Raw genomic sequence first — 14,493 nt, 5'->3', positions numbered from 1 at the left:
CAGCACCCTGGAGTTAAATTTCAGCTCTTGCACAATTTTCTCTTGCTGTTAATAATCATAGGCAGCTGCCCGCCCCTCTCTTCTCTCTTCCTTATTGGGAAAATGGACATTAAAAACTCACAGGGTTGTCATGAAAACAAAATAAATCTGAGTGTCCCACGACGTGCAGTAAACATCCAAAAAAATGCAGATATTCTTATTGCAGAATCACAGAGCAGGGGTTAGCAAGTACCTAGGAATCACCTAGAAAGCTTGTTAAAAATGCACATTTCCAGGCCTCATCGCCACCCGTCCATTCAACAAATGTTTACTGAGGCCCTGCTACACTGTTCTAGGTGCTAGATGTCCACCAAGGAACAGAACCATGGCCCTGCCCTCATACAACTGACATTTTATTTGGAGGAGATGAACAATAAAGAAAACCAATGAAGCACAGTAGAGGGGATAGAAAATGCCAGAGTGGGGGGCGGGGTTGCAATTTTAAACAGGGTGAGCAGAAGGGGCCTCATTGAGAAGGTGACCTTTGAGCAAAACCCCAAAGAAGGTGGTACGGAACCTTGTGTACCTTAGGGCATCTGAGTGTGCCAGGGCCACCATGACAATGCACCACAGGCGGGGGCTTAAACAATAGAAATTGATTCTCTCCTAGTTCTGGAGACTGGAAATCTAAGATCAAGGTGTCAGGAGGTTTGGTTTCTCCTGAGGCCCTTTTTCTTGGCTTGTAGATGCCGTCTTCACCTTATGTCCTCACATGATCTTCCCTCTGTGTGTGCCTGTGCCCTAATTTCTCCTTCTTATAAGAACTCCAGTTATATTGGATTAGAGCCAACCCTGATGGCTTCATTTTAACTTAATTGCCTCTTTAAAAGCCCCATCTCCAAATACAGTCACATTCTGATGTCCCGGGGGTTAGAACTTCAACATATGAATTTTGTGGGGGACACAATTCAGTCATAACATGGGAAAAGTACATTCCAAGAAGAGGGAATAGCTAGTGCAAAGGCCCTGGGGCATGACTGTGCCTGATGTGTTGGAGGAACAGCAAGGAGGCCCATGTGTCTGGAGCACAGTGAGCGACGGGGAGAGATAAGAGGTGAGGGCAAGGCAGGGATGGGGGCAGGTTGTGCAGGGCTTTGTGGACCACAGGGAGCACTTGGGCTTTTACTCAGGGGAAGGTGGGTGCCATGGAGGGCTGTGGGCAGAGGAGGGACTGGACCTGACTCAGTGTCCACAGACTGCGTAGATATGAGGAGAAGGACCTGGAAGATGAAATTTTTTTATTGAGAAATAATCCATATACCATAAAATTCACCATTTAAAAGTGTGCAATTAGTTTTTAATAGTATATTCACAAAATTGTGTAATCATCACCACTGTCTAATTCCAGAACATTTTCATCACCCCCTAAAGAAACCCCATGCCCATTTGCTGTTACTCCCCATTCTCCCCTCTCCCCAGACCCTGGCAACCAGTAATCCACTTCCTGTCTCTATAGAATTGCCTCTTCTGGACATTTCATATGGATGTCGTCATACAATATGTGACCTTTTGTACCTGGCTTCTTTCAGTAAGCATAGTGTTTTTGAGGGCTATCCACTTTGTAGTGTGTATTATAATAGAACGTCACCCCGTTTTATGGCTTAACATCCTATTGTATGAGTATACCTTATTTTGTTTATCCATTTTTCAGTGGATGGACATAGAGACAGAATCCATAGAGACAGAAAGCAGACTAGTGGTTGCCAGGGAGAAGGCAGGAGAGTCAGGAATGGAGGGTGACTGTTTAGTGGGTACAGGGTTTCCTTTTGGGGTGATAAAAATATCTTAGAACTAGGTGGGGGGATGGCTGCACAACACTGTGAATGAAATAAATGCTGCTGAAGTGAGCATTACTTTAACATGGTTAATGGTTAAAATTTTGTATTGTGGTCAAATATACACAATATTTTATATAAATAAAATTATATAAATATATATATTTATAAATATAAACAAAAATTTACATAAATGAATAACAAAATTATACTTTTCTGTCTCCATTTATATTAAGCATGTGATTTAATGATTATATATGAATAGTTTTTAAATTTTGCTCCTTAATGAATAGACTGGATGTTTGCATATTAATGCATTTTATTTGGTAATCGCAGCCTGAAATGCATGTAAAATTTTGTTTCAAGTTGGCCAAGTTACTTGACAGTGTTTTCTACATCCTACTGATTTTTTATATACTTGTAGTGTAAGTTATGGAGAGAGAAATGTGGACATCTCCAGCTATAATTGTGGATTTCTTGCAGTTATTTTGGTGTTTCCTTGATGTATTTTGATGTTATGTTAAAAGATTATAAACAATTAGGATTGTAATGTCCTTGTGACCAAATAACTTTTTTATTATTAGAAAATGATCATACTTATTTCTGGTAATATTTTTTTGCTCTGGAATCTACTTTTGATTAGTGCTCCATTGGTTTATAGTTTGTTTTTTTTCATTCTTTGACATTTAACCTATTTGTACTTTATAGTTGAAATGCATTCTTTCTGTGTAGCATATATAGTTGGGTCTTCTTTTTTCCAACCTGACTATCTCTGCTTTTGAACTGGAGTATTTAGAGCATTTATATTTGATATAAATATTAATGTAATAGGGTTTAAATCTATCATCCTGTTATTTATTTTCCATTTTTTGCATCTTTGAGTTTTTCCCTTTTTTGCCCTCTTTTGGAGAAAATATAACATCATTTTAACCATTTGTAAGTGTACAATTCAGTGGCATTAAGTACATTCACAATGTTATGTAAATATTACTTCTATATCCAAAATGTTTCCATCTTCTTAAACTGAAACTGTCCCTATTAAACACTAACTCCCCATGCTTGGGCCACCCAGCCTCTGGTAACCTCCATTCTATAATACTTTCTTTTTTTTTAGTTAAAATTTATTGGGGTGACAATGGTCAACAAAACTACACAGGTTTCAACATCCTACTTTCTGTCTCTATGGATTTGCCTATTCTAGAGCCCTCATATAAGTGGAATCATACAATATGTGTCCTTCTGTGTCTGGTCTATTTCACTTAAAATAATGTTTTCAAGGTTCATCCATGTTGTAGCATAAATCAAAATCTCATTCCTCTTTAATGGCTGAGTGATATTCCATTGTATGACTATACCACATTTTGTTATCGATAAATGGTTAACTTTATGTTATGTGAATTTTACCTCAATAAAAATATAAGGGGCAAGTACAGCTTGATCTTTAGCAGAAGAGGCTGTGGTTCAGTGAGAAGGGGGCTATGCCTTCTTGTTCCCCTTCTATGCCAGTCCCCAAGTCAGACTGCCTGGGGCTTGGCTTCTTCCGTGTCCTGATGGGTGTCCTGCCCTCATTTCTATCTCTCTTCACAGTTCCTGTGTCTTAAGAATATCCGCACCTTCTTGTCTACCTGCTGTGAGAAGTTTGGCCTCAAACGGAGTGAGCTCTTTGAGGCCTTTGACCTCTTTGATGTGCAGGATTTCGGAAAGGTGAGCTGGGGTTGAGCTGCATGGCACATAGAGCCCAAAGATTGGATTTCAATTCATTTCCGTGAACATCCACAATGGGCAAGCCAAGGGCTGTAGGGGTAGGACAGATGGGCCAGATCAGGCTGTACACCAGGCGCAAAGAGCCTAACTTAAGACACGCAGAACTGGGTTCAAGTCCCTGCGCCACCACTTGCTGTGTGACCTCAGGTATGTGGTCATGCCTTTCTGTGCCCTAGGGAATAATATAATTTCATCCTCTCTCAGTGGTTATGAGTATTAAATAGAACAGTGGGATCAAGTGTTGGGAGCTCAGTTAAGGGAATGCTGGCATGTTTATGTGGGGGGATGTGAAAGTAGAGAAAATCCTGAATTAGGCTCCCAGTGGGGTGGGGTCTAACCTCCAAGTCCAGCCTCAGCTGCTTGGAGTCCAAGGCTGTGTTCTGGTGTGTGGGTGGGTGAGGGGCTTGCTGAGCAAAACATGGCCCTTGTCATAGGTCATCTACACCCTGTCCGCTCTGTCCTGGACCCCGATTGCCCAGAACAAGGGGATCATGTGAGTAGCCATCGAGGCGACAGCTTTGGGCTGATCTGGACCCTATCCTCCCCTTCCTTGAAGCCCCCCTCCCACCTGGCCCCCAGGCCTGTGGCTCATACTATCCTGCTTTCCCCAGGCCCTTCCCCACTGAGGAGAGTGTGGGGGATGAAGACATCTACAGCGGCCTGTCTGACCAGATCGAGTGAGTGTCTGGGACCATGGCCCTGCTCTGGAGATCTGAGGGGGACATGGTGGTATCCTGGGGGTCTGAGAGGATGTGGCCTTGCCCTGGGGGTCTGAGGGGAACATGATCTTGCCCTTGGGATCTAAGGGGATATAACTTGGATCTGGGAGGGGTCTGAGAGGTCCCTGGTCTGGAGGCTCCAGTGGCCCTGTCTGACTCCGTGCCTCGCAGTGACACAGTGGAGGAGGATGAGGACCTGTACGACTGCGTGGAGAATGAGGAGGCTGAGGGTGACGAGATCTACGAGGACCTCATGCGCACGGAACCGGTGCCCATGCCGGTGTGTGGGGGGCAGAGAGCCGGGCCTAGGCGGGTGCATGGGTGAGGGGCAGCCCCAGGTCCCCCAACACTCTCCTCCCCACTCTCAGCCTAAGATGACAGAGTATGACAAGCGGTGCTGCTGCCTGCGAGAGATCCAGCAAACTGAGGAGAAATACACGGACACACTGGGCTCCATCCAACAGGTGAGACGCGCCCACTCAGCCCCTACCAGGCGCATGCGCGGGAGCATGGCTGGCAGGGCATCCACCTGCCCTGCCGCCTCTGGGGCCACGCTCAGAGACTCCACCTGTCCCAAGACGGCCTGGGACAGTTCCCTGTCCCCATTGCTTTGTGTGTCTTTGTCTCTCTTCATCTCCATTTTTCTGTCTTCCCCGTCCCGACTGCCTCTCATTGTCTTTCTCTCCATGTGTCTCTTTATCCCTGTCTATATCTTATCTTGTATCTTAGTCTCTGCCTGTCTCTGTAATTGTCTCTGACTTTCTATTTCCTTTCTTTCCTTTGGCCATTGCTTTTTCAACAGCTTTATTGAGATTTAATTAGTATACCATACAATTCACCCATTTAATGTATACAATTCACTGATCTTTGGTACATACATAAGGTTGTGCACCCATCACCACCATTTAACTTTAGAACGTTTCACCTTCCCCAGAGAAACCCCACACCTCTTATTCATCACCCCCTTAAGCCCCCATCCTCCCCCAACCCCTGGCAAACGCTAATCTACTTACTTTCTGTCTCTCTGGGTTTGTGTGCTCTGGACATTTCACATAAGTGGAATCACACACTGTGTGGCCTTGTGTGTCTGGCTTCTCTCACTGAGCACCGTGTGTCCAAGGTCCATCCACGTTGTGGCGAGTGTCAGTGCCTCCCTCCTTTTCATGGCTGAGTAATATTCCAGTGTGTGGATGGACCACATTGTGTGTATCCACTCATCCATTGATGGACACTTGGGTTGTTTCCATTTTTTTGGCTATTGTGAATAATGCTGCTATGAACAGTCATGTACAGGTTTTCGTGTGGACATTCTCCATCTGTGTCTCGCTTTTTCTGCCTGTCTTTGTTTCCTTGTCTCTGTTTTTCTCCACATCTCATTTTTTTTCTCTCCCAGTCTCTCTGTTTTTGTTTGCCTTTTGCCATCTCTGTCTCCTTGTCCCTGTCTCTCTGGGGCTGGGCTGAAGGGAACAGTCTCACTTTCCTCCATCCTCCTTCTGCCCCTCAGCACTTCATGAAGCCCCTGCAGCGGTTCCTCAAACCTGAAGACATAGAGATAATCTTTATCAACATCGAGGTGAGCTGGCCCAGTGGGGACCATCTGCTGACCCCACCTGCCCCTGGAGTGTGGGGGTTGGGAGTTAGGCAACATAGGGTGGGTGGGTGACCCTGCTCCTGAGTCCCGGGCTTCCACCCCAGCCCTCACCCCTCCCTCCAATTAGGACCTGCTTCGTGTGCACACTCACTTCCTAAAGGAGATGAAGGAAGCCCTGGTCACCCCCAGTGCGCCCAGCCTCTACCAGGTCTTCATCAAATACAAGGAGAGGTGAGACCCAGCTGGCCAGCCTCGACCCCTGAAGGTCACCCTGCTCTGCCTGGGCTGGGCATTTGGGAGGCCTTGCTCTCAGAGACTGCTGGACAGGGAGGGTTTTTTCTTCTTTGTTCATGGACAAGGGGGCTACCCATCTCTGGTTCAATCCCTAGCTTTGCCCTTCGTGAGCCGTGTGGCACTGGGAAGACACTTAACCTCTCTGTGCTTCTGCTTCAATATCTATAAAATCAATGTGGCACAGGAACGTACTTCCTAGGGTTGTGGTGAGGACTGAATAAATTGATGCTTAAGAAGCTTAACACAGGGCCTTGCATACAGTACATACTCAATAAGTGTTTGTTAAATGAATACTGGGCAGAGGTGATATGCCAAGTACTGAGTCTTTTGTGCATTATCTCATTAATGCTATATTAACCCCACATGGGAGATGCCATTTTCTAGGTAGGGAAACTGAGGCTCAATATCACCCAGCTGGGGAGAACTAGGCCAGGGGTAACATGCAGATCTGCCTCACCTTGGTGCCGGCAACTATTACCTGTCCGGTCAATGCCAGCTGTCCTCTTCCTGCAGGTTCCTCGTCTACGGTCGCTACTGCAGCCAAGTGGAGTCTGCCAGCAAGCACCTGGACCATGTGGCCAGCACCCGGGAGGATGTGCAGATGAAGCTAGAGGTGGGGCTGGGCCCCAGCTGGGGGGCTCTCCCACTTCTTCCCAGGCCCTGGGGACAGCAGGGAAGACACTGAGTTGGAAGTGGCATCACTTTCTGCTGTAGCCCAGCCAGGGGTCTGCCCATCAGAGGTTTTAGGAGCGAGGTACTGGAGCAGGAGGAAATGGACTGAAGCACTGAGCCATGACCACAGCTGAACCCCGACTCTGGCTGAGCCCTGATGCCAGGCTGAGGTCCTGACCCTAAACTGAACTCTGACTCCAAACTGAACCCCAGGCTGGGCTAAGCGCCAACCCTGGCTGTGCACCAAGTCTGGGCTGAGCTCCACATTCGTACTGAGCTCTGATCCTGGACTGGACTGAACTCCAACCTGGACCAGTGTGTCTAGTGAAAGCAGAGACAGGGATGATGAAAGACACGCAGATACAGGCAGGGATGATGAGGAAATATGTGCACTGTACATCCAGCTCCTTTATATGGTGGGGACCCTTCGGACCTGTCCTCCTCCCTGTCTCCTGCTCCACTCAGCTGGTGCAGTCCTGGGCCTCTACCCCAGGCAGCCTTCCAGCTGGGTCTTCAACCACCCCTCACCCCACCGCATTCTTCCTTCCTTATTTCCTCAGGGGAGATAGGATACTTCTGGATCTAGAAAAATCCATACCTGCCTCCACCTCATCTTACTTACCTGGTTCTCTGATTCCCCAGGAATGTTCTCAGCGAGCAAACAATGGGAGGTTCACTTTGAGGGACCTGCTGATGGTGCCCATGCAGCGGGTGCTCAAGTACCACCTACTTCTCCAGGTGCACAAATGGGGACTCCCTAGGTCAATCGATAATGGGCATGCCATATCTGCCTCCCTGTGCCATAGGAGTGGGGGTGGGGCTGGCTTCTGGGGCTGGGCTCTAGGATTCTCTGGGAGGGGGTCACTGGGGCCCAGCCTCCAGGGAAGCAGCAGGGGGAAGGAGGAGCTGGTGGTCCAGGCTTATTTGGAAGGTGCGCCCCCTCTCCCCACTCCCCGAGGAGAGGGCGGGCCCAGGTGATGTCTGTTTCTGTGGGTCATACAGGAGCTGGTGAAACACACTCAGGATGCAATGGAGAAGGAGAACCTGCGGCTGGCCCTGGATGCCATGAGAGTGAGTGGTCACACACAGAGATGACGGTCACACACAGGCATATACACATTCAAGTCAGTGCTGCGTGGGAACACTCAGGCACACGGTCACACCCAGGGGCAAGCTCTCCCAACAACACAGTGACACTTCTGTATGATGAGTGAATTATTCGCAGTATCCCTACTGGGAACAGGGGCATGCTGTGGACACCATCTGTATGCCTCCTGCCAGCCCTGGTGGGGGCTGACCCCTAATCTCAGCTAGGTAGGGGATTGGGCTAAGTGGGCAACCCAGGCTCACCCCTGCCCCACCTTCAGGATCTGGCACAGTGTGTGAACGAGGTCAAGCGGGACAACGAGACCCTGCGGCAGATCACCAACTTCCAGCTGTCCATAGAGAACCTGGTGAGGGGGTGGGACAGGGAGGGCAGGGGCGTGGCCATGTGGGAAGGGTGTTTGGTCTTTTCCTTAGTGGCTCCTTGCCAGCCCCACTGCCTGCTGCCTAGAACAAGTCTCTGGCTCATTTCGGCCGGCCTAAGATCGATGGGGAGCTCAAGATCACCTCCGTGGAGCGGCGCTCCAAGATGGACAGGTGGGTGGGATCTGGGTGGAGGCCGGTCCAGATTTCTAGATAAGCAGGTGGGCGGAGCCAACACAAATCTGGGGCGGAGCCTGAACAGGGGTGGGACCAGATTTCTGGATAGACTGTGGGTGGAGCCATCCAGACCAGGGGGGTGGAGCCTAGATGGAAAGGGTGGAGCCAGCATAGTTGTGTGGGTGGAGCCAAGACCGGTAGGTGACAAGGCCTGCCAAGAACATATGGGTGAGATCAGGATGGGCAGATGGGCGTGACCTAGTTGGCCACATTGGAGGAGAAATGCCGGGGTGCTAAATGGACAGCAAGGTGGGGCCAGGAATAGGGAAGGAATCAGAGCGCTGGTGGGGACTGCTGGAGGAGCCAGACAGAGGCACCTGACCCAGCTGCTCCTAGGTACGCCTTCCTCCTCGACAAAGCTCTGCTCATTTGTAAGCGCCGAGGGGACTCCTACGACCTCAAGGACTTTGTGAACCTGTACAGCTTCCAGATTCGAGATGACTCTTCCGGAGAGCGCGATAACAAGAAGGTGGGGTTCTGAGGGCAGAAGTGTGGATCCCATTGCTGGGGAGCCCCAGTGCTTGAGATACTCCACTTGGTCTTTGGAGTGTGTGTGTGTGTGTGTGTGTGTGTGTGTGTGTGTGTGTGTGTCTCAGATTAGAGTGTTTATATGTGTGTGTGTGTGATTTTAGATTTATGGGTGTGTATTTGGTTCTCCCTAGCAGCTCTTTACAAGGGTACATACATGGTTCTTCNCAGGTCAACCCTCTGCTTGACAGGCACCTGGTAATTCTTGTGTTTCTGTGATCATCAAGACATAAACTTCTTGGCTCCCAAGATTAGCAAACTCCTTAGGCTAGCAGTTCAGGCTTACTGCTTAGTTATTAGTTTTGTCCTTATATTTGGCCTCTGGGGATTTTCCCTTACTTTTTTGAGAGCTCAGCACTTTTTTTCTCCGCATTTCTGGGGTTTTCTGCAGTAGGGGGTAACTTTGGTTATCTAGTTCTCCATATTGGCAGAAGTGACTATCTCTTCCATGTGTTTACCATTCTGTGGTCTGACATATTGGTGGAAGTGTAGATCTCATCCTATCTCTTCTAGAACATTGCTTTCTTTACAAGGTCTCTTTGACTTCTCAACAACCTTCTGAGTCCAGAAAGATGATTCCTATTATCTTAGAAAGATATGAAGGCTTAGAGGAAGAGATGAAGGCTTAGAACAGCAAAGGCCACAGGGAAAGGATCCCGTTGGGGCAGAAGGAGACAGCTTCAGTCTTTGGGCTCCAGTGGTCTCCCCCTCCCTGAAGTAGCCAAGATTGCATCTTCCATGGTTGGGGGTATATCCTGGGGCTGAGATCTGACTGAGAATGGGCCTGGGTCCCCAGCCTTAGGGTCCAATGACCACTGGTCTATCTCTCACTGCATCCAGGTATAATGTTGAGGTCAAGCACATTAAAATCATGACAGCTGAAGGACTGTACCGGATTACGGAGAAGAAGGCTTTCCGGGGGCTGACGGTAAGGGCCAATCTCCCCCTAACTCCAGTGTCCCAGAATCTAGGCAGGACCCTCCCTGAAGCTTCACCTTGGGACTACCTCCCTCTTACCCACATTCAGAGCAACTCCTTCAAGGGCATTTTGGGTTAATTGGCCTTAAGCTCAATCCCCTAATGACCAATGCTGCTGCTGCTGCTGCTGATGATGATAATAACAAATAACAGTAGTGAGCATTTACAGAGCATTTATTGAGAGGCAGACATTTTACAGATAAACTTCATTTAATCCCCTCATCTCACTCTCTGAGTTTCTATTTCACAGATGGGTGACACTTAGGTTTAGGCCCCACCGAGCATCACAAAATAGCAGAATCCCTATTACTGTCGGACTTTAAGGCTTATTTCTGTTTAATCTGTTTAGTGATCATTTGAGAATTCAAATGCCTTTCTAATGGTTTTGCTTCTATTTGGTGCCTTGTAATTTTGGACTTTTAGACATTTTAAGTCTATTGGCCTAAGGCACATGGCTCTTACCCATTGTTTGTGGGTTCTTGAAATCAAGAAAATGCACAATCTTGCACATATCTGCATTTGTTTTGGGCAGGGGGTGGGGGTCGGGGGGGGCGGTGTGTGTGTCTCAGATTTTACTTGATCCTCACAGGGTTCCTTAACTCCCCCAGAGGTTAGGGACTGTTTAGTCATTTCATAAAGATTTTTCTCCCCCAAACTTTTTATTCTGAAAATTTTCTACCCCAACATTTATTATTTCTGAAGAAATTCTGAAAAGTTACTGGAACAGTATAATGAACATTTGCAAACCTTTCACTTAGATTTATTAATTATTAATATTCTGCCTTTTTTGCTCTCTCTCTGTCACACACACACACACACACACACACACTTATGCTGTCCTACTTAAGAGCAGGTTGCAGGCATCATGATCCGTCACCCATAAGTTTTTAGCATGAATATACAAAGAGCCAAGATGTTCTTATACCTCAGCTCATGTCACTATCACACTCAGGAAGTTGAACACTGATGCAAAATTATTATCTAACTCTTTGATTGCCCCAGTTAAGTCTTCTTAGCTGTTTTATCCCCTAGGATATAATCAGGGATTACACATTGCATTTAGTTTTTATCTTCTTTGTCTCTTAGTTTGCAGTAGTTCCCCTGTGTTTTATTTATTTTTTTGGACTTTCATGATATTGGCAATTTTGGAGTCTAGAATGCTAAAATGCAAACACTTTGTTTTACACAGTGTCCCTTAGTTATGACTTGCTTGTTGTGTACTTATTATTAGAATCAGCTTAAGCATTTGTGAAAGAAATATTCATAAGTGCAACAAATCTGGGACTTGAATTCAGATGAGATATATTTCAGAAGCCAGCTCTTAGCTGTTATACTCCACTGCCTCACCGGAAGCTGAATTCTAGAACCATCCTTTTCCAGCTGTGGGACTCTGGACAAGGAACTTGGCTTGTCTATGATTCAGTTTCTCCATTTATAGAATGGGGGAATCATGAATGTATTCACCTCTCAGGATTATTAGGATATTTTGATGATGTATGGTTACACTCTGGCCAGCACAGATTAGGTGTTTAATAAATAGCATTTATTATTATAATTAATTGTAAAAATAAAGTTCTTGGCACCCATGGGGTGGGGTGTGTTTTGGTAAACTGGTCAATAGGCAAATTGATTAATTGGTAAATTTATCATGAAGTTAATTGGTTATTGAGAGAACTGGCATTAGGCGACATGGTCTCTTCCCCATAAAATGGTCCAGGCTGCGCAGAAAGGGAGTGAGCTTCCCATCATGGGGAGCATTCAAGGAGTCACTTGCCATGGAGGCAAGAAGAGGGAACTGCTTCACATGAGGAATTGGATGTGACTCCTTCCAGGTTTGCCCCCTGGGGGTTGGCCCACTGGGATAGCGTGTGTCCTACTGTCCTCCTTCCAGGAGCTGGTGGAGTTTTACCGGCANCACATACATGGAATCACACATTGTGTGGCCTTTTGTGTCTGGCTTCTCTCACTGAGTGTCATGTGTTCAAGGTCCATCCACGTTGTAACGAGTGTCACTGCCTCACTTTTTTTAATGTCTGCTTTTGCAATCAGTTTGATTTTTTAAAATATTGCTTTAAAGTACTTCTATTTTATTATTATTTATTTTGATGGGTGAGTTTTTTGGCTTCCCCTTTAAATTTTGTACCCAAGGTTAGTGCCTAACCCTTCTCACTCTATTTCTGTCTTGGTGACCACAGAGCTGGGCAAACAGTGGACGCTCAGCAAATGCCTATTCAGGATTTCCAAATTCCAGAGTAAAAGAAAAAATATTCTTCTATACCCATATTCTCAACACTTCTGAAACCAAATGTGTGGGGTTTTTTCTTTACACTAACATGTCTCCAGTTCTGACACCAACCAGGTGTCCTATAACTCAGTTCAATTCTGACACCATCTACCTGGAGTTAGCATCAGATCCCACAGGTTAAGGACTTATTAGTCCCCCAAGACTGACCCCCCACTTCAGACACCAATCACAAGTCTGGGCCCCTGATACTTCTGATCTGACCAGCTTTACATGTGGGGTTCCCTTAAGCCCCTCCTTGGGTTGGATAATTTGCTAACACACACTCACAGAACTCAGGAAAACATTTTACTTACTAGATCATCAGTTTATTATAAAAGGATATAAATCAGGGACAGCTAGATGGAAGAGATGAATAGGGCCAGGTATGGGGAAGGGGTGGAGCTTCCATGCTCCATCCAGGGGCACCACTCTCCAGTACCTCCAACTGTTCACCCACCAGAAGCTCTCCAAACCCCTTGCATTAGGGTTGTTGTTGTTTTTAAATAGAGGCACATTACACAGGCATGACTAATTAAATCATTGCCTATTAGTGATTAACTCAACCTCCAGCCTGTCTTTCCTCCCTGCGGAGTCCTTTATAAAGGCGCAGATGTCAGGAACACAGTGCAGGCAGGCAGTTCAGTGCAGGCTTCTCCCTGAAGTGCGGTTTGTGTGAGAGGCCTGTTTAGAAACAGCTGCTAGGCTCTGCTTTTAAATTTGAGCCCAGTTAGCTACCAGGAGCCCTTCTCAGTAGTTCTCTTCTTTTCTGGATCCACAGTGTCTAAGGGCTGTTGGACCCAGACTGTCACCAGCTTTAAAAAATCACAAGGGTGGGGAGAAAAAGATGCCTCCATGTAGCAATTTGGGAGCTCAGTATGGCAGCTCTGCGGACCTCTTTCCTTGGTGTGTCTTGGCAGGTACGCTGGCCCCATGGAACGTGCTGGAGCAGAAAGCATCCTCACCAACCGCTCAGATGGGACGTTCTTGGTGCGGCAGAGGGTGAAGGACGCGGCAGAATTTGCCATCAGCATTAAGTAACTCCTCCCTCCCTGACCCATCACCCCTTGTGACCTGGGCGCTACAGGTGCCTGGGAGGAAGGGAATGTATCGATTGTTGTGATAGCCACCTTTTATTGAGCACCTGGGGTCCTAGGTGTTTTTAAATCTTTTCTTTTTATTCCGTTCAAATGACTGACAACCCACAAAAAAAGAGATGTGCTTCCTAGGGAGGCTCCAAAAGGCATTTAGCATCCTTTAGGAAGAGGCAGAACGTCATCTGAACTCACGTCTCCTAGACCCTGTCTCTCATTCCTCTGCTGAGTGCAGCTTCTCATTCGTGGTGACTTGTTTCCTCGGTTTGGTAGTTTTGTCTTGTGAGCTTAAGTGGTGCTCCTGCTGTCGAATCATTTCCTGCCTGGGTTTGCAAAGATTTTGCATTTGTTTCTATTGATTCACCAACAGGTTAATTTATTTTTGAGGTTAAAAAAGTTTAGGTTAATTCCTTAGTTTCCCAGACTTACATAGGTGTTTTAAGTTCAAACCCCTGATAATGGAAAAAAAATAAAATAAAATGGAACAAGCATTGCTAAGAGACCCACTTAAAATACAGTTGGGAGGCGATTAGGGAAGTGGGGCCTCTGCATGTCTTGTGCCTCAGTTCTCAGAGCTGCTATTAAGTTGCTAACCTGTTGGGAAACTCAGCTCAAGACGGAGCCATAAACATCTGGAACAACCACTGCTGTGTAGACACCTTTGGACTTGACCTCCTCCCTGTAGTTTTCACCTCCCATGTTTGCATATTGGTACTAACCAAGCCCTGCTTACCCAGCAGCAATCCTAAATTTGCAGGAAAGAATTAGTTTGTGGGTTTTGCCTTTACAAACCTGCCTTTCTTTGTTCTCTCTGGAGCACAGTGTAGTTGCTACTGGAATCTGTGTCTCTAGGATTGCAATCTTTTGCTCAAATAAATGCTTTTATTCTTTATGACAGCTAGAACCTCTTCTTGGTTGATACCCCAAACTTTCATGAGAGCAGGCTGAGGTTATGAATTTGCAAGAGTGACTTCTGTTTTGGGGCTGAGGCAGACAAGCTTTTTATTGTCCCTGCTGTGCTGATGGGTGGCATTTTTCTAGCCCATCTCTTTTC

General features: G+C 46.7%; 1 protein-coding gene across 1 annotated transcript in view; it reads left to right on the top strand.

Annotated features, from left to right (window-relative positions):
- The window catches only part of VAV1 (vav guanine nucleotide exchange factor 1), a 53,249-nt gene that overhangs the window by 23,018 nt on the left and 15,738 nt on the right, over window positions 1-14,493 (top strand). Inside the window, exons 2-14 of the mRNA XM_019634504.1 lie at window positions 3,402-3,518; window positions 4,013-4,071; window positions 4,190-4,255; window positions 4,469-4,577; window positions 4,666-4,761; window positions 5,802-5,870; window positions 6,016-6,119; window positions 6,696-6,795; window positions 7,497-7,592; window positions 7,857-7,925; window positions 8,222-8,308; window positions 8,410-8,495; window positions 8,895-9,027. Of these exons, the coding sequence (XP_019490049.1) occupies window positions 3,402-3,518; window positions 4,013-4,071; window positions 4,190-4,255; window positions 4,469-4,577; window positions 4,666-4,761; window positions 5,802-5,870; window positions 6,016-6,119; window positions 6,696-6,795; window positions 7,497-7,592; window positions 7,857-7,925; window positions 8,222-8,308; window positions 8,410-8,495; window positions 8,895-9,027 (1,191 nt within the window). The remainder of the gene's footprint in view (window positions 1-3,401; window positions 3,519-4,012; window positions 4,072-4,189; window positions 4,256-4,468; window positions 4,578-4,665; window positions 4,762-5,801; window positions 5,871-6,015; window positions 6,120-6,695; window positions 6,796-7,496; window positions 7,593-7,856; window positions 7,926-8,221; window positions 8,309-8,409; window positions 8,496-8,894; window positions 9,028-14,493) is intronic.

This window comes from Hipposideros armiger, unplaced genomic scaffold, assembly GCF_001890085.2.
Source record: "Hipposideros armiger isolate ML-2016 unplaced genomic scaffold, ASM189008v1 scaffold_1713, whole genome shotgun sequence".
NCBI lineage: Eukaryota > Metazoa > Chordata > Mammalia > Chiroptera > Hipposideridae > Hipposideros > Hipposideros armiger.
Note: the sequence above shows the minus strand (reverse complement) of the source record. Positions and strands in the feature narration are given on the sequence as shown.